The 18,724-nt window shown below is 41.4% G+C and overlaps 3 protein-coding genes across 3 annotated transcripts; 1 reads left to right on the top strand and 2 right to left on the bottom strand.

Moving 5' to 3' along the window:
• Nucleotides 1-95: 95 nt before the first annotated feature.
• Nucleotides 96-4,799, bottom strand: tipin (timeless interacting protein). The gene is made up of 8 exons (XM_018692899.1): nucleotides 4,719-4,799; nucleotides 3,902-4,040; nucleotides 3,613-3,724; nucleotides 3,040-3,115; nucleotides 2,786-2,908; nucleotides 2,630-2,693; nucleotides 1,731-1,964; nucleotides 96-1,229 (listed from the first exon to the last, which is right to left on the bottom strand). The coding sequence occupies exons 2-8, from the start codon at nucleotides 4,026-4,028 to the stop codon at nucleotides 1,057-1,059; spliced, it is 909 nt and encodes a 302-aa protein (XP_018548415.1). The 5' UTR covers nucleotides 4,029-4,040; nucleotides 4,719-4,799; the 3' UTR covers nucleotides 96-1,056.
• Nucleotides 4,800-5,119: 320 nt separating this feature from the next.
• On the bottom strand, nucleotides 5,120-13,634 carry lctla (lactase-like a). The gene is made up of 13 exons (XM_051075735.1): nucleotides 11,932-13,634; nucleotides 11,553-11,713; nucleotides 11,212-11,299; nucleotides 10,704-10,813; nucleotides 10,482-10,610; nucleotides 10,288-10,383; nucleotides 9,289-9,343; nucleotides 9,037-9,198; nucleotides 8,352-8,626; nucleotides 8,075-8,201; nucleotides 7,750-7,949; nucleotides 7,597-7,660; nucleotides 5,120-6,219 (listed from the first exon to the last, which is right to left on the bottom strand). The coding sequence occupies exons 1-13, from the start codon at nucleotides 12,059-12,061 to the stop codon at nucleotides 6,104-6,106; spliced, it is 1,713 nt and encodes a 570-aa protein (XP_050931692.1). The 5' UTR covers nucleotides 12,062-13,634; the 3' UTR covers nucleotides 5,120-6,103.
• An 885-nt stretch (nucleotides 13,635-14,519) lies between these two features.
• crybgx (crystallin beta gamma X) lies at nucleotides 14,520-18,556 on the top strand. The gene is made up of 6 exons (XM_018692851.2): nucleotides 14,520-14,563; nucleotides 15,042-15,090; nucleotides 15,677-15,798; nucleotides 17,268-17,403; nucleotides 17,605-17,744; nucleotides 18,263-18,556. The coding sequence occupies exons 1-6, from the start codon at nucleotides 14,520-14,522 to the stop codon at nucleotides 18,393-18,395; spliced, it is 624 nt and encodes a 207-aa protein (XP_018548367.1). The 3' UTR covers nucleotides 18,396-18,556.
• Nucleotides 18,557-18,724: the final 168 nt, after the last annotated feature.

The following is an 18,724-nucleotide window of genomic DNA, read 5'->3' as shown; positions in this document are numbered from 1 at the left end:
CGCAGGAGAATGAGACAAACGGACAAACCAAAAACATGATGTCTGCAGCTGCAACTGTCGCCAGTGTGGAAGAGATAAAAACTGGTAGAAACATCCACCATTCCCCAGTTTATTAACGATGAAAGCAACATCAGGTCACACTTGCAAATGATTTGTCAGTTTAAGCTCCACAAAAGACAAACAAGGAAGTTTTAACCTGTTCCTGCAGAGACTGGTCACGTGGCACTGATTACATTACTATTTGAACTACAGTAAGGCAGTGACCTGACATGACCCTCCTGGTTTCTTTCTAACACCTGGTATATCTGAGAACTCTCTGAAATTTGGAACTTATGGAATAAGGGGGAATTTGAAACAATGGTGAAACCTGAAAAAGGAAAAGTTGCATTCTTAGACTCTTAGTTGATCAACACAAAATCAATCGATGACTATTAGCAAATCATCTGAGTCATTTTTCAGGTAAAAATGCAGAATGTTTCAGTGCTCCAGCTCCTCAAATGTGAAGATCTGCTACCTTTTTGCCATCAATGATAGTAAACTGAAAATCTTTGGATAAACAAGACATAAAATCACTTCAACTTGGGTTTTAGGAAACTGAGGAACACCTCCACTGTTTAAAGTGTTATTTAAAGTGTTAAAGACGAAGCAATTAATTTAACAATTTCTAGATAATGACGATAATTGTTAGTTGAAGCCCCACAACAGAAAATGTGGAATCAATGTTTAATTATGTACTTTTTAAAGAATGCTGTGAACATCCCATAAAAAAACAATGGAACAGGAATTCAAAGTTTGAACATACCAGAACAGTTCTCACACTCACTCTCTCTCACTCACACACACACACACACACACACACACACACACACACACACACACACACACAGTGAAGGTTACTGCCGAAGCTTCAGCCATACAGGTGAACCATAACCACAAAGAGGGTATGCTGAATGTGAGCATTAATCTCCATCCTCACACCTGTCACAGAGCTGATGTTTGGGGTCGAGGCTCATCTCTCTCTCTCCTCCTCACACTGACTGGAATTCGGCCGAAGGCTCAGAGTCTTTGGTTGAAAGATCGCTGGCTTGTTTTGTGCTGCGGTCTAAATCCTCCACCTCCTCCTCCTCTCCCTGATCGATTGGATTTGTTGAGGATGTCTACAGAGGACGAGACAGATGTGGGTTCTTCTGTTGGTGTTAGTGTGTCAACACTCTGAGAGGCTGGAGGATCTAAAGAGGATCAGAAAATGCACAGTGAGGTTTAGTTTAGATCCTGCACAAATCATTCTCATAATTGTTTTGTCTATAAAAGTTCAAAAAATTGTGAAAAAATCCCTGTTAGAATTTCTCACAACCTCAAGCAGCATCTTCATACAACTTGTTTTGTCCGACCAACAGTAAAAAAAAAAAACTAAAGATATTCAGTTTACTTTCATGTGCAACAACTAAAGGTATGAAATCTTCATATTGGTGAAGACAGAGCCATGAAATATTTGGCATCAACCAGTTATCACAGCTCTACACCTGATTCAAAGCAACACCATATAACTCTGCTGAGCAGCAACCACATGAGAAAGGATTCATTCTCTTGGGCTAAGTTCAAGCATTTAAGTGGTTTTCATGTATTTGTGATGGACTGGCGATCTGTCCAGAGTGCACCCCACCTCTTGCTCAATGTCAGCTGGGATAGGCTCCAGCTCCAGCTCCAGCCCTCCTCTAATTGTCTCTCACCTGTTTGCTGGTGTTGCTGGCGGGCAAGCCTCCTCTCCAGGGCTTGCTGTCTGTTCAGCTCCATGCGTCTGCGCTGCTCCTCGGTCAGAGAGGGGGAAGCAGGAGAGGGAGCAGGTGGGGCAGCCGGAACTGGAGTAGAGTGGACTGGTCCTTGTATGTCATCAGGGAAGCGCGCTCCACTAAATGGATCAGGATCTCTGAATATTTGCAGTTTCGGTGCGGCCTCTTCCTCACCTACACCAAAACAAATTTTCATACGGCTGTGAATTTATAGTGTAAAGCACTTTCATACCATTACTGTGTTTCTGTGGCCTCAAACCATATACAGTATCAAAAGGCAAAACAAATGATATCTGAAATGATTATTATCTGAATTATTCTGACTAAATGACTGATCGCAAACAGCTGCTGCAATGCCTGATGTCTGACAACATTATGGACAGGATTCCTAGAGAGACAGACCTTTTTATGAGAATAGTAAAGTCCTCCCTATGTATCACTACCAGACTCCACTGACAAAAACGATCATTTTTACAGAGCAGAACATGGGAGGTGCTAGAATACCTCTGCCTCAATCTGTTAGTTTGTTTTATTGTGTGACTTTCAGTGGTGGACGAAGTATTCAGATCCTCTACTGAGGTGAAAGTACCACACAGTAACATAAACAAACTAACAGATAAATCCAACAGTACTCCTGCAAAATTATTGTTTTTGTCAATGGAGTCTGGTAGTGATGTATAGAGTTGTTCTGGTTTAACAAAAAGGATCTTACTCTTTAATAAAAAGGTCTGTCTCTGTGAGTGTTGGTTTTACTTTCTGCCTGCATGGTGACATGGTGTCTTTCAAATCATTTCTGACGACAAATCACTTGTTTTCCTGTCTATTTTGAAATCTCTTACCATCTTTGCCTATAAAATCTTCATGTGTCAGCGGCATGTCCAGTCGTATCCGTTTGAGACAAGTCTGCCAACAAAAAAGGCAACAATTACTGATTATGCAGTGTAGAAATCTTTTACACTTCCTGTAAATATTCAGTGTCAGAGTCATCGTCCCACCTGCACTTCCTTCTTGTTGCCGAGCTTCTCCACTTTGTCAATGAAGTCTTCAAACTGCAGTTTAGGATACAACCTGTGGGCCCAGTTCTCCATCTTCTGCATCAGCAGCCGCAGGTCTGCAGCCTGAATGGACAAACATCATGGAGTTTGGGTTAAATATATATATATGAGAAGATTAAGTACAGCCGATATGAGCCGCTCCTCAGACATCTGCTGCATTTAACTGTGTTCACTGATCTGTTGCCACTTCTTACCTCGTGTCCTTTGCCTTTAAAATTGACATTTTCAAACATAGTTCGTAGAGCTGGAAGTCCTCGTTCTGAGGTCAGCCTGAAGGAAAAAAGTGTCAAATATTAATGTGCAATTCTAAGCAACAACTGATCCTAAATCAAACCTGCATTAATAGATCAACAGATTGTACACCACCATATTCTTAATGAACATGTTAACAAACTGCTTCCTATTTACACAGAGCAACATTAGCTTTGATTTTGAGACTGATGAATTTAAGTCCAATTTTCACCCTCATTCTAACTCTTTTCTGGGTAAAGTAAAAAGAGTAAAAACAACTCCCATGATCCCATGCTACTTCAAGATGTCACCAAACTTTAGTTATTGTTTTGATTGAGAGACCCCAGAAAATTACATAAAATTTTAAGTGGAGCTGCAGTTAAATGATATAAACTGTAATAAACAATAAATCAGGTACTGCCCAGGCTCTTCACAAAAGTAAAAGTAGAAGCTTTAATCGTTGACTGTAGCGTCCTCATCAGCTGACAACTCATACTGTGCATTTTAATAAACTGAATGTAAAAGCATGGATGTACTTATGAGAGTCCAGCTTGGGTTGTGGCCTCTTCACTCCTTTCCTTTTAGCAGCAGGGACCTCAGCCAGCTTGGACACGTCGCCTTCTTCCTCTTCTGCACCGACCATACCACCTGACAATAACAGGACAGGTGGTCAGCATCATTTTGTTGACAGTTGCACTATAAAAAAAACTTGAGGAGGGCAGATTAGCAGCAATTCTTCACAATATTTCATTATAATATAAACTATTAAAAATATGCTCTTGTCTGATTTTGACAGCAGCCTAAATGCATTATTCCTCTTCTCACTGTTTGCAAAAGGGTCTCCGTCCTCTTGTCCTCCGTGGCCTGGGGAGTGAGGCGGTGGGAGGGGAGGGAAAGCTTCATCCTCCATGCCATCATAGTCAGGAATGTCATTTTCCACCAGGCCGCGCATGGTGACTAATTCCTAGAGGAAAAAGTAACTATGTAACTACTGCATTTGGACAATTACGCATTTCTTTTGGTTAGTTTTTTTGTTGTTGTTCAGGCTCTGAACATTAGCACATTCAAATCTCAGCTTTAAGTTGATAAGGTTTACATCAATACATAAAGAACTGTGTGTGAGATATCACCCTTTTAACAAATAGTGCCCAAAGTTTATGGGTTCAGATTTCTACTATCGTGAAACAGAATTATCGGCCACCGATATCAAGCATCACTCCTCAATAGCTCGTTCTTGATATCGGCCATGAAAAAAACAGCTATCGGTCGACCACAGTTTCAGTGGCGGTAAACTCAACCAACATGCTACCAAAGCACAAAGTGTAAGAACTGTCATTCCTCCTGTTTCACCGGCACAGAGAGAGGCCGGGATAAGATGGACAGCCCGAGTGAAAAGGACATTCACGTCTTTATCTGAACTTAGAGCGGAACCGACCTTTATTGCTAAGAAAAGTTTGTAGCTGCGAGAGTAAACACCGCGCTGTTCGTGCTAGGATATCTATGAGCTGCGGTTAGCTAACATGTAAGCTAACTGCTGTCAGAGAAGCGGTAAAATATGACTACAAGTATGACCACAAGTCTTTAGTATTAAACAGCCTTTAAGACATCACATAGTGAAATTAAGTGGCTACTATACACATACCAGTAACGGGTGACTGTGCGGGAAGCGAAGCAAACGCCAGTGCCGAGCTAACGATAGGAACTTCCGGTACGGATCGGGGCTTTTTTTCAAAATAAAGTCCAACAGAAATTAACCACAAACCAACACAAGTTAAAAAGAGTCATAATAACTGTAAACAAAACTAAAAGTAAATGTATTCATTTAGAACCAAATCTCCCGTTAATTCAAATGTAAGGAACTGAAGAGGTGTATTTATTAATATTAATATTATTACAGGTAGGAAAGTATACAGTATTTTAATATATTCATAAATATTACTGATACAAATAAAACCATTACAAAATCAGAAAACATACATTTAGTCAGATCAGCCATTTATTTTTGTTGGGCTGCTCTTATATTTACATTTGTGTATAGATTTTTCGTTTGATTAAAAAAAAAAAAAAAAAAAAAAAAAAACAGCCATTTAAACCATTTAAAACAACCCACAAAATGTAAAAGAGCTCACAAGTTAAACCACACAGAGATAAAACACATCCTTCATTTGGATGGTTGCAGTGCTTCCAACAGGGTTTCTGGGCCTTTATGCCAGGATCAAGACCAAGGTTATCTGTGGGAATCTAGAGTTTGCCTTTAGCAATTTCACATAAATCATGCATGGTTGCTTTTTAAGGTTGACTCTGTACGTCAAATCCTTTAGAAATTTTTGTTTCCACCAGAATTATGTCCGTTCTGTAGGGAGAGAACAGTTACAGAAAATATGGTCAAATGAAAATACATAAAATATAATTAAAAATATAGGCAAATTATGCAGATGTGTTAAGATTTGTCACTGTGTCAGCATTTGAAGGATAAAACACTGTTATGGAAAACCTGTTTCTGTGAATTTATGTTTGATTCACGTCAATAAATTCATTTTAAACAGCTTAGAAAATGCATAAGAACAAACATAACTCACACAATAATGACTCATCATCACCATCCTACTCTTAAAAATGTATTTAATTGAAGTTTATCACTTTATCTCCATCATTCTTTATTTCTTTATTTTACAACTTGATGACAGGAAACCAACTCCTCTCTGCAGTTAGCCTGAGTAACCTATAAAACTTAGCTACATCAAAAACCACACAAGACCAGTTTGATTAAAAAATAATAATAATAATAATCCAGTACCAAGCTTGATTTAATTCTCCCAGAGTCACAACATTTTCTGTCTGTTTTGACTTTATGATAACAACCTGCAAAAGAGTCAGAACAGTTAAATCAACAAAAATGCTCTCGACAGGATGAAGTTTTACAGCAGCGGAGTCACTCTCAGGTTCATATCTTCAGCTTCAAGGCAACTGACGTCTGGTTTGGTAAAAACAGGTGATGTGTTTTGTTTTGTTTTGTTTTGTTTTTTCTCAGAGGCGTCCACGCAGCAGGAACATGAGGAAGACTGCGCTGAGGAGGATGCAGAGTGTGCACACGGTGGGAACCACGATCTCTGTGACCATCTCCATGTGGCCTATCAACGGATCTGCAGCACATGGATGAAAATGTAAGTGAATGTGTGTTATTGCTTCAAATTTACTGTACAGAGAGGGCTCCCCTGGACAACGAGGCTAGACCATCAACTGGGCAAAGCAGGCAACTGCTCAGAAACCTTTAAAAGCCCCAGTGTACTCTTTATTATTTGGGTCAACAACTAAATGCATTGGTAATTTGTACCACTGAAGTAGAATATGAGCTGTATCAGTGTGACCCCAGTGTTAAAGAGCTTTAAGTTCATGTTGAGCTCATCTTTGCTTCCATTTTTTCTGTGTCGAATAAACAAAGACTGTCCTCCTGTCTGTGTAGCAGCTTATTTCAACCCATACATACACAGACAAACACATTCACACCTACGGCCAATTTAGAGTCGACAAAGTAGATGTTGTAGTATAAAACGAAATGGATGGAAAAGGATGGATGGCTCAACAAAACACAGGACTTTCACACAGGTGACTGCTGTTTGGTTCCTGTTTAAACCAGTTAATCACTGTTGTTTTTTTCATCCTTGATCGTTCCACAACCAATTCTAACCCAAACCACCGAGCTGAGACCGTTCCACAACCATAATGTGTTTATTGTTCGTACCACGACAATGAAGCTCTGGTAACACCTGCCACTGGTATGTACCTATGGGTCCTACCTGAGGGTAGGAATGAGTGACTTAAATGTTTAGGTTGGAGGACAAAACCTGTGCCAGAGCAATTTGAGGTGGCAGCAAATCAGCTGTAGGTGTCAAAAAAGTTTTCGTAAATTTACCTGTTTCTGTAGGAACTGTCCAGTTTAGTTTGGGACAGCGCTGTCACCTCCAAACACTAATAAGCATCTGGTTTCTTGGAGGCTCCAGGGATGTGAATCTTACATTTCTACCAGTCACTGTAACTGTTAGAGCCTTCTCTCTTTACAGCTACATCAGTTTAGCTAATGTGTTATTCAGAGGTCAGAGCGGGTACGATGTGTGTTGTGTAGTTACGGATGCTGGCACGTTGTACGGATTGTGTTTACACTGCTTAAGATCTGAACACAGTGCGAACCAGACTACATCCAGAAGTGGTCATACAGATCTGATCACACTCTGATCACATGTTCACACCTAGTATTTTAATACTAAACAGGGTCTCACAGTGCAGTAGGTGAGTGAAGGTGAAAAGATTTAAACTCTTGTACCTAAACTTCATCATGCACTGGCCAAGCCTTTTGCATTCCTGCATGTTCCTGATCTCCCTGGGATTTTCTTCTAGCTGGGGGGGCAAAACAAAGAAAAACCCTGTTAGAGAGCAAACAACAAGCTTGAGACAGAATTTTTCTTTGTTTGGCCCCCACCTAGCTTCTCACAGCCTACACCTTAATAGTTTATTGTACTAACCTGCAGCCAGGAGCTGGTTACTAGAAGAGCAAGTCTCCACAGCTTTCCTCTTCCAGCTCTCCACCTGTGAAAGATTCAGCAAAATCTAACAGTTAAGCAATGTATTCTCCTCCGGAGGGATTTTTAACGTGGAGCGTGTTGTCAGGAGTTTACCTCTCTCTGATTGGGAAAGCCATTGGAGCTGATGATGCGTTTGTAGTACTGGACAGAGGCCTTCGGGTAGCGTGGTTTGTTCTTGTTCCTGAAGTCCACATAGTAGAGCCCGAACCTCTCAGAGTATCCTTCGTCCCACTCAAAGTTGTCGAGAAGAGACCAGGCTGTGTAGCCCTTCACATTCACCCCGTCCTTAATCGCTGCGAGGAGCGAAAACAAGACAGCACGTTAAGCTTTAAGTTAGGAACGTGGCAGCAGTGACTCAGATATAAACCAGACAGTAAAATCTGGGTTATCTTTGTGTTTAGCCAAGTTGTTGTTTCACCTTTGAGCAATTCGTTGATGTAGTCTTTGAAGTACTGCATTCTCCAGTCATCACAGAGGTCAGTGCAGAGCATTTTCTCTGACACGCCGTTTTCTGTCACGTAGATCATGGGGTTTGCATACTGAGTCTAATGGAGAGATGTCACATTACATTCAAGTTAGATGGAACGCACATGGTTGTTGTGTCTGACAACATTATGGATAGGATTCCTACAGAGATGGACCTTTTTATTTAAGAGTTTGTTCAGAAATTTTACATTCAGATTTGTGTTTTGTACCTTGACAAAGTTCAACAATCGTCGGAAGCCCCAGGGGACAGAGTAGAGCCATTCAGAGCCAGGATCAGGCCACTGAGGGTCAACCAGCTCAGCAAGGTCACGATCTGTGAAGTAGCTGTCTCCAAGGCCTGATGGGTAATTCTTCTGGGTGATGTAGCGGGTCGTGAAATGGCCGAGGCCCAGAAAGTCACAGGTTCCCTTGATGTAACTCTTCTCCTGAGGCGAGAAGACGGGCAGCCGTGAAGCTCCCAGGCCCTGCTGGCCACTCTTCCTGCCTGCAGGTGGAAAGTGGAGTGAAACTTCACTATCAACAGACCAGCTGCATACATTGATCATTTTAGTTTAACCAGAAACATCGCTATATATCACTACCAGACTCCACTGATAAAAACAGGAATTTTATAGAGCAGAACACAGGAGCTGCTGGAATACTATTTTAATATTTGTTTTAGTTATTGTGTGACTTTCAGTGGCGGAGGAAGTACTCAAATCCTTTACATAAGTAAAAGTACCACACAATAACACAAACAAGCTAACAGATTGAGGCAGCAGTACTCACAATATGGTGATAGAAAAGCTTCAGGCTAAACAAAAAGTCTCTGCAGGAATCAGCCACAGGTACCACACAATAACATAACATAAAATCCTTTATCCTTTAAGAACTTTTTATGTAACAGTGACATACCGATGTAATCTTTCATAACCTGGGGGTAGTCTCCGTTGAAGAGGGGAGTGGCAAACCAGCCCATGTAGAACTGGATGTATCTCTCTGCTGCTTCGATGTCCCTCTGGTTGGTGATGTCCACTGGTTCACCCCAGTCGGCCGTTAGCGAGATCCCAACCAGGCCTGGACATACACAACAACTTTATCGTCCAGCGTGGTGGACATTTATCTTTGACCTCAACAGCACACACCAAAAAAACATTTCCTTTTTACCTTTTTGTTTGCTTCGCCACTGCATGTCATACGTGTGCCAAACCTTAGCATGTGCCTGTTACAAAGACAGAGAGGAAGTAGCACTTTGATGTGTGTTTAGTTTAGAGAGTGGGAGCATGTATGTACCCTGTCAACCCTAGTGCAAGGTTTTTCAACCTCACACAACTCGCAGGGAGGTGGTCTGGGTCAAGGGTGCCTACAAAGCGCACGACTGCGTACATCGTAGACCAGGTTTGGCATGGGGTTACAATATAAGCAACAACAGTCAGGGTCAGGTCAAAGTCAAGTGTCTCATGTTAACAAGGCTGTGGTAACTAACACTGATTGAGTGATGTGGGTGAGTACCATAAAATACATTAATCATGCTCTAGTTGCCACAAATGGATGTTAGACGGCGAGAGCTGACATTGTAAATAAAACAAATAAGATATGTTGTCAGTTAATGTTTTGCAGACACATTCACTTTTCCACTTGGCAGAAAAGTTTATCTGGGGGGGCATTTGGCATTTCCCAGGGAAAAAATAATTTAATATTAATGCTAAAAAATGCTCATCATAAGCCCTATCAAAATTGTTTGTTTTGTCCAGTCAGAGATCCAAAAATAAAACAGAGAAAAGCAGCAAATTTTCACAATTAAAAGGATGGAGGCAGCATTTTTGTTTGCTTGATGACTTAAATTAATTTGTCAAAGCGATACTAAGCAAATCAAAGAATGAAAAAACATGGTGCTAAAACACTTCCCATCACACTGAAATCTCTCCACTGGGTAAAATCTTTGTCCAGGAGATGACAGCCACTTCTTTTATGCTAGAGTTAAAACAATCTACAGCTCCACAACAGAAACTAAGTCGCTTAATGCTAGATTTTGATGCAAGCTCATCTACTAATCATGTGACCAACACCAGCAGTAAAACTGTGAACTCTGTTACCGGTGTTGTCCGTAGTCTGATGACAGAATAAGACCAACCTGGACACAAACCATCGTCTCTTCAGTCTTACTTTGATGATGTGGTGAGCAGCTTTGTACGCTCCTGTTCCCTTCAGCTTCAGCCCAGGAGCATGTTCCCCTGTTTCATATCCCTCCACAGCGACTGACTGAAAACACAAGGCAACAGCGCTCACTGATACACAAACCAAACATCACATCTTTTCACAAGACTGTGAACGCAACATTTCTCTTCGAACTGACGTACCCACGGGTTGTTGAAGGTGATCCAGTACTTCACCCTGTTTCCAAATCTCTCAAAGCATAAGTTGGCGAAGTCGTTGAAGTGGTTCACCATGCTGACGTTCTGCCAGCCGCCGTATTTCTCCTGTAAGACCTGAACAGTCGGAGTGTGAAACTGTTTTAGTGTCGGCACTGTTGCTTCCAGTCAGCAAACAGAAATATAAAACAAATGTTTGGTGAAGTTCACCTGCGGTAAATCCCAGTGGTACAGAGTAACAATGGGTGTGATCTTATTCTCCAGCAGCATGTTAATCAGGTCATCGTAATATTTGATTCCTTTCTCATTGATGTGTTCATCTAAAATAGAATTAAATCAATATTCATCTAATGAGATAAAACATAATTATAAAAGGAGCAGCAAATCATGTTTATCTGTCTCCAAAAAAAGATGAAAAATGCTCATCACATATTCCCAGAATTGTGCAGACAGTTTGAAAATCCCAACATGTTAAATATGCGGTGTGACAGAATTGAGAAAAGCAGAATATCCTCACATCATTTATAGCTTGATGAATTACAATTAATTGATTGATTGAATTGATCGAATTTTCTGGCAGTTGACTAATTCATTCACACACTGATTAGAAAAACCAGCAAATAAAACATTAAAAAAACCCATTAACAAACAAACTATGTCATTTCACCTCACTAAAATTGCCTACTGTTAAAAATAAATAAATTAGGGGTTTGCTTACTTTTCAGTCCACTTGGTAAGATCCTCGGCCAGGAGATGGAGAAACGATAATGATTCAGCTTCATGTCCTTCATCAATGTAATGTCGTCCTTTAAAACAAACAGCAGAAAAAAGTGACAATAAATTTTTTTGAATTTACTGTCACTACACAGTGGAATAAAACAATTTTCCCGAGCCTAAATTTGAATTGAAAATGGTAAATATTAGTGCTTAAGAGATCTAGGAATAATGACAAACAGTAACAGAGTGCTATAAGGATATGGCTGCAGGAATACCAAACTTAAGCTCAAAACTTAATTGAATTTAAACTTTACACTCAGCTACACTTTTTCTGCATATCACCTTGAATTTGAAGTACCCCTCACACGACGAGTCTCCGGTGTCATTTAAGAATATTTTCCCCTTCTTGTGTGCGAATGCGTCCCAGATGCTCATTCCTTTGCCGTCTGTGTTCCAGGCTCCTTCGGTCTGATAGGCAGAACTTCCAGCTCCCCAGGAGAAACCTGCAGAGGAGCACACAGAGTACACAATCAAAACCAGTGGCTGATAAAATATTCTCAGCACAAGGTCGCTTTAGTGGCTGATCCAGAGCTTTCCATCATATCATTGTGTCCTTCGTTGTCATCTATTACAAGAGTGAACTTAACTTTTAAGACAACTGTACTCTGGATACGAGCATCCATGTTTTTTGGACTATTTTGTGCATAATCGTGTGTCGTACCAGTTGGGAAGGTGCCGTAGAAGAAAGATGTCTTCTCATTCTTTGTCCAGGCAAAGTCCTCACTGGCTGAAATGCACAGCACCAGCGCAAGCACATAGTATGTCCTCAGGATGCACTGCTGCAGCATCATGATCGTTGGTTTGGAGCTCACTGTCTTCAGTTACACCTGCAGAGAAGTTAATGAGACGGAATTGAACACACATCTTGCATCATTAACAGCAACATGTAGGAATCCGAACACTGTCAAAACAGCTGCAAGGCTACGTCTCATGTCAGTGTACCCTCAGCTGGATAAGTTGCAGACAAATCCCAGACATGTTAAAGTAAAGCAAAGACTCAGAAACTCACGCTTCGGTGTCAGGGGTGCACAGGTTTTCAGTAAAACCATCCTAACTCAAACCCCAAACTCAGAATCACTTGTTAAATATCGACTGAAAAAGCACCCAGTCATTGTCAGACCTCGTGGATATAGAAGAATAATCTAGTTTCATTTCAGCCAGCTGTACGACACACTGACGCAAAACGCTATGAGAGACAGAAAGTAAGCCAGCTTGTCCAGCACAGTCAGGATGAGAGACATTTCAATCTTCAGTGGTGTAAAATATAACCTCAATTAAAAAAAAGAAAGAAAATAAGAGCGGGATAAAACTTGTAAAAGTAGCCTCTGAGTCCTGTGCTGGTTCTCTCCCTACATCTACACCCCTTTGCTCAGTCTGTCTCAGCCCCAGCCGCCTCACTCAGAACCACATATAGATGGTCTGACCTGCTGCATTTGTCTTTGGCTGGAAACTGCTCCAAAGTGCAAGAAAAGTCCCCAAGCTTCTGGATGAGGTTGACGCTCGCTGCTGTCTGCCGACTGGTTCGCTGCCAAAGTTACAAAAACAAAACAGAGTGAAGCATCCAGGACATTTGCTGCTATTCAGAAACACACCCCACCTACCCCCACCTCCCTCCCTCCCTCCACACACACACACACACACAGACACGGGCACACACAGTGAATACCACTCCATTTGAAGTCAGTGAAGTGTGAGCGTGATTTTGCTGGGGCAAACAGATCTTTTGGAGAAAGGAGGCGTTTTGACACTGTAAGCAAAGTTAATGGTAATGAGCCTGGTCCATGTGCAGCTTGGTCCCATAACACTGTTGCATGGCTTTATACTGTGTTAAGCTGTAAAACAGAACTGACTTTTGTCACTGAGGGTACAGATCTGTGTAGAGTCTATACTGTAAAAGATAAAGTAGGAATCAAAAGATCTAGAAATAAGAGCATCAATCTGTAGAATTTACTCTCACTCTGTCCAGTTCAGTCTTCACATACACAGTATAACATAATACACAACAATAGCCCAGAAAATATACACTGATCAGCCACAACATTAAAGCCACCTGCCTAATACTGTGTAGGTCCCCCTCAGGCCACTAAATCAGCTCTGACCTGGTGAGACATGGACTCCACAGACCTCTCAACATGTCCTGTGGTATCAGGCACCGAGACATTAACATCAGATCCTTTAAATCCTGTACGTTTGCGAGGTGGGACCTCCGTGGATTGGACACGTGTTTCCAGCACATCCCACAGATGCTTGATTGAACTGAGATCTGGGGAATTTGAAGGCAACACCTTGAACTCTTTATCATGTTCCTCAAACCAGTTTCAGCATTATCCTGCTGAGAAAGGCCACTGCTGCCATGACGGAGTGTACATGATCTGCAACAGTGTTCAGGTAGGTGGAACGTGTCAAAGTAACATCCATATGAAGGTTTCCCAGCAGATCATGGCCCAGAGCCTCACACTGCTTTTTATTACTCACTTCACCTGTCAGTGGTTTTAATGCTGTGGCTGGTCAGTGTAGGTGAGACATGTAAATAACATCACAATGGCTTAAATCAAGACTTAAATCTGAATCCATCAGGTGCACAGATGTGCAGCAGTAGAACTGCCACAACATTAAAAATCAAACCTGTACGCTCAGGTTCACAGAGGTAACACACTGTTGTATGTTTCCACAGGAGAAGCCCCTACTGTCAGTGCTGCCACCCCCAGCTTCGGGGTCACGACCTCTTCTGTGAATACAGTGTGCTGGAGCTGGCCCTGCACAAAGCATGAATACAACCATTAACATAAGGTGCATTGTTTACACAGCACTGTTGTAAAAAATGCTGAATTGTTCAAAGCCAAAACTGTTGGCACTGCATTAACATGCTAGTGTGCAGTTTGTGTATGTGTGTGTGTGTGTGTGTGTGTGTGTGTATACACAGACTGAACTCTCTGCTTGTTGTGTTTCTCTGTCTGCATGCACACATCTATTCTCATTGCTCTATGTGTGTGTGTGTGTGTGTGGGTGGGTGTGTGTGTGGGTGGGTGTTTATATGTTTTTTGTGCTCTGCATGCAGTGTTTGCAATCAATGTGTATGTGCCGCTGACAGAGAAGACAACATGAGCGTGGTTGTGTGTGTGTTTAGCATATCAATGAGGCCCAGGGCCCCGGCGACTGGTGCAGAACCACTCTGAGCTTTCTAGTACCTTTCGGCTCACCTCGACTCGCCGTATTTAAGGGGCTTTCTTGTGGCCTCGCAGAGCTGACATGAACATCTTTACTAAGGTCCCAGGATTAGCCCAACAAACCAGGTATGTGTAGAGTGCCGTGCACCAGCCGGGGCTCACAGAGTCGGACCCCCTCTGCCGCCCGGAGGTGTTGAGGTGGGTGGGTGGGCCTGTGGCTTTACGTCCCACCTCCCTCCTGCTGGTTCTCATGCTCTGCTCTCTGTGACGCCTCCAACACCAGTTCCCCAAAATCACCTGGAGAGTGATGACGGTCGTAGGAGACAGGCACACTCACAGTTTAGGTGCAAGATGATGGTTTTCAATTTGAAAGACTAAAACACGACAGTTCTACTAAAACAGTATCAGTCCTAAACAGGGACAGTTGGAGACATGAGTAATCAAACTCTCAGAGGCAGAGATCTTTAATTTCAGCCACACAAAGCTTAAAATATCAACACAGTTTGTTTCTGGTATTTCTGGTGATTGCTCTGTTGTCTGTTTTAATCATTGAGTGATGATTCTCGGGAATGATTACTCATTAAAAATGCTTCTATATCTACAGCAAGCTGGGGTCTGTGCTCCAACGTGCCTTCTACGGGTCCAGTGGGAGGGTGAGTCAAATAATTATGTAGAGTTATGTTGATGAAGCAGTTTAAGATGAGTAGAATTACAAAACTGAAACTTTTTATGGTATACTGATTGTGGCTAAAGCGGTGACAAGTAGTTGATTAATTGATTCAAAGTAAATTAAAAGTAGCACTGTTCTGATAATCGATTGTTCATTTTGTTCAGTTCAAAAACGCCAAACATTTGCTGGTTACAGCTCATCATACGTGAGGATTTGCTGCGTGTATTTAACATATATGATGGAGATACTTCAAGGTATCCCACTGCACTGAAGCTTTAGTGTTGTCCATCACTTGTAACTAAGTGAAAAGTTTCTCTGTAAGTGGCAGCTTGGAAAAAAGAAAGCTTCACACATGGGACCCCCTCAGGGAAATCTGGGCGCTCTGTCAGTCACCTATACCACAGGAAGGACCTACTTAAACCTCCCCAAAGTGTCAAACCTGTACTGGTTGTGAGAATAAATGTAAAATATTCTGAATACCTGAGTTTTTGACGTTTACCTGGCTGAGCAGTAAAATCACAGCAGGCTCTAAACATTCATCGTTCGTCCTGTGGTGTTTCCGCCCTCAGGTGACCCTTTTCGAGCAGAGGAACTTTGCCGGCAGACGGCTGGACCTGAGTTCTGACTGCTCTAGGCTCAGTGAGAAGAACTTCCCAGAGAGATGTAACTCTGTGCAGGTGGAAAGCGGAGCGTAAGTCCACAGCACCACCTACAGTAGACGACAGGTCACTACAACACATGCTGGTGTCCAAAAGAGAGAGAGAGAATGATTATTCAGTGAACTTACATACAAATACCCTTTGATTTTTATCATGCTTTTTGAACATTTATTGAAGAGAGCTCCAGATATGTAAAAGTAGATGTAGTTAATTATTACCAGACACCTAAAACCCCATGGTTCAAGTGGGAATTAAAATGTCTGCGTATCTTACATTCTATATCCAACAAAAAGCTTTTCTTAATCATGTTTTGAGCAGACTTACATATAAACAAATTCACATGAAGTTTGGTGGATGAAGGAGACAATCAGACAAAGAAACCGTCCAAGATATGAATCTAAAAAAACCTTCATGCACTGGTCAATTTTGAGATTTTGTGCTATTTTGCTTCCACAACATGTAATCTTTCAGATTAGTGGAAAGAAAACGTCCAAATTAAACATGTAGGAGTTTATTTCACTACAGTTTATTGATTTGCTCCTCTAGATTTCAGTTGTCTTAAAAGGCCAGTTTTTTCATGTACACTGAATCAGAAATCTCCACTTCAGTAGCTCGTACATACTTTACCAAACGTTCCAGTTTTATTCCTCTTTATATTCTGAAAGGTTCATATTTCATTCACAGTCTGAAAACATGACTGATTTATGGAGGAATAAAAAAGATTTATCTGAAGTCCATTCTGTAAAAACCTTTGTCTCTGATATTTCAACACAACTGAACATGAATTTTGAACCTGGCTTTATCCAATACTTAGATTTCTGCTCTGAAAATATGCAAACTTTAATTAGATTGTGCCTCATTTGTGTATTCAAACATCAAAATTAAGAAAACCTGTAACACAAATATAAGAGTCTTAATGTCAGTAATAAGCAGTGAAAGTTTCATGATTTTTTTTAGATTATTTATTTGTAGTGTTTTACCTTTATCTGGTGATTTGCAGGTCAAGATTCAAAGTTTCAACATTGCTTTTATTGTCTCCTGAAAAAGTAAATAGTCTTGAGTTGATAACGGTGGAATTACTGCACAGAAAACAAACATTTCACAAAATTGCTCTTGATTAAAACCTTTCAACAACATCTCAGTGATGATATTTCAACATGTAGTTTGGACCTGTTTGACAGTAAACATGACTGTGATGTCTGAAAGCCCAGCTTTAATCCACATTTGACCTTCAGCCTGTATAATCAAATACCGTGTTTTGACTCATATTTCAGACAGTGATAATGGTCTCATTTAAAACTCACAATTTGCGTCAGTCAACAAAACTTAATGGAAATAAATTTCTGATTAATTCTACTCAAAGACAAATCGACAAAACTTCGACAATCAAATCAGTCCTTACTGGAAATCCCAATTTCTGAGTAAATATCAGTGATTACATATTTTTCCTGCTGCTGTGTGTGCACCTGACTCTGCCTTTTCCATCTCGTCTCTGATACAGATGGGTCGGTTACGAGCACGAGAACTTCCGGGGCCGTCAGTACCTGTGGGACATGTCCGACCGCGGCGAGTACAACTGCTACGACAAGTGGTGCGCTCAGGTGGACCACGTGTCCTCTGTCCGCTCGGTCAAACAGGTGAACGCTGAGAAAAACCACCACACACACACACACACATGCTCGAAACGCAAACATAGAGTCCTCACGGGTGCAGGAAAACTCGCTGGCACTGGTGTGAATCACTGCAGATACTAGTGCACAGTAAGGGTTCATCATATTAAAAAAAAAAAAACACTCACTCACCACCAGTTTGTCTGTGTTTTTTTCTGTTCCTGTCAGGACAACAACCCTGGCAGAGCTCAGCTGTTCGAGCGAGCCGGTTTCTCCGGTAAGAAGATGGAGATCCAGGACGACATTCCCAACCTGATGAGCCGCTACAACCTCAACAGAGTCGCCTCCATCCGCGTCCTCGGAGGAGCGTAAGTGCAACGTTTCACCTGGTTTCTCTCTCTAACAGAGTCAGTGGTCTGAAGAGCTGGAAACACAAAGCAGGACTTTCTGAGTCTAAACTAAAAGTCTCAGGATTCAAGTTAGTACAAGATCTCTACAGGTAAATTTAATGTTTTTAAAATCTTTTTGACACAATTTTCGACCAAATTTAAGACTGATTCAAGCATTGCAAGTTAATATAAAGGTATATGTGGTCCTGTGCAGAGGCAGGTTTAATGTAGGAATATGATTATTTGAGTGGGTCACATTGAAATGTATTTAAAAAGACAGTGGCAGATTAAAGAAATGTGACACACAGAGGAACTTGACACCTTTTGACAAAAAGTAATTAAAAAATAAAATAAATTAGGTAACACGTTTGTGGAAATGAAACCCCAAAAATTCAAATAGACGATCTAATGACCTTTAAAGCTTAATATCTCTAATCCTCACAGTGAATATGTCTGAGAGGTGCAGATTACAGAACACGCTGTGTTGTCTTGTGTAGGTGGGTGGTGTATCAGGAGCCGAACTACAGAGGGCCTCACTACGTCCTGGAGAAGCGCGATTACAACAACTTCTCTGACTGGGGCAGTCAGAGCAGCACCGTGGGCTCCATGCGCAGAGTCCGCTTCAACTAAACTTCACCATCAACTCTGATCCACCCACTGCTGTCGACATGGGTTCCCCCATCGCCACTCACTTGAAACCTGTCAGCTTTATACACACACACACACACACACACACACACCACAAAACTTATTTTAGTAATAAACTGTTAAAAGACAAAGCTGGGGGGGTTTGAGTTATTTGTTTATTTTTATTTCAGTCCAATTAAAATCGAGTGATTGCACCTGCAGTAAAAGTTAGCTCAAGACAAAAAATAACCATGACACTGCAGTCAGTCCTGTCACAAATCATTTAATGATTTGTCACATGCTTTTATCCAAAGCAAACACACAAGTGAGAC

The sequence above is a fragment of the Lates calcarifer genome, linkage group LG2 (assembly GCF_001640805.2).
Source record: "Lates calcarifer isolate ASB-BC8 linkage group LG2, TLL_Latcal_v3, whole genome shotgun sequence".
Lineage (NCBI taxonomy): Eukaryota > Metazoa > Chordata > Actinopteri > Centropomidae > Lates > Lates calcarifer.
The sequence above is the reverse complement of the archived record's forward strand: the minus strand, read 5'-3'. Positions and strand labels throughout refer to the sequence as shown.

Bases quoted from the DNA above. Each gene is read 5' to 3' on its own strand.
- lctla (XM_051075735.1), bottom strand. From the start codon at position 12,061: ATGATGCTGCAGCAGTGCATCCTGAGGACATACTATGTGCTTGCGCTG. The intron at 11,300-11,552 runs GTGATATGCAGA...TTTGTTTTAAAG, and splicing joins AGGGGTACTTCAAATTCAAG to GACGACATTACATTGATGAA. The intron at 9,344-10,287 runs GTAAGACTGAAG...TCTTTGTAACAG, and splicing joins CTGCTCACCACATCATCAAA to GCACATGCTAAGGTTTGGCA.
- tipin (XM_018692899.1), bottom strand. From the start codon at position 4,028: ATGCGCGGCCTGGTGGAAAATGACATTCCTGACTATGATGGCATGGAG. The intron at 3,725-3,901 runs GTGAGAAGAGGA...TGTTATTGTCAG, and splicing joins CGGAGACCCTTTTGCAAACA to GTGGTATGGTCGGTGCAGAA. The intron at 1,965-2,629 runs GTAAGAGATTTC...GTTTTGGTGTAG, and splicing joins AGATTTTATAGGCAAAGATG to GTGAGGAAGAGGCCGCACCG.
- crybgx (XM_018692851.2), top strand. From the start codon at position 14,520: ATGAACATCTTTACTAAGGTCCCAGGATTAGCCCAACAAACCAG. The intron at 15,799-17,267 runs GTAAGTCCACAG...TCTCTGATACAG, and splicing joins GTGCAGGTGGAAAGCGGAGC to ATGGGTCGGTTACGAGCACG. The intron at 17,404-17,604 runs GTGAACGCTGAG...TGTTCCTGTCAG, and splicing joins CTGTCCGCTCGGTCAAACAG to GACAACAACCCTGGCAGAGC.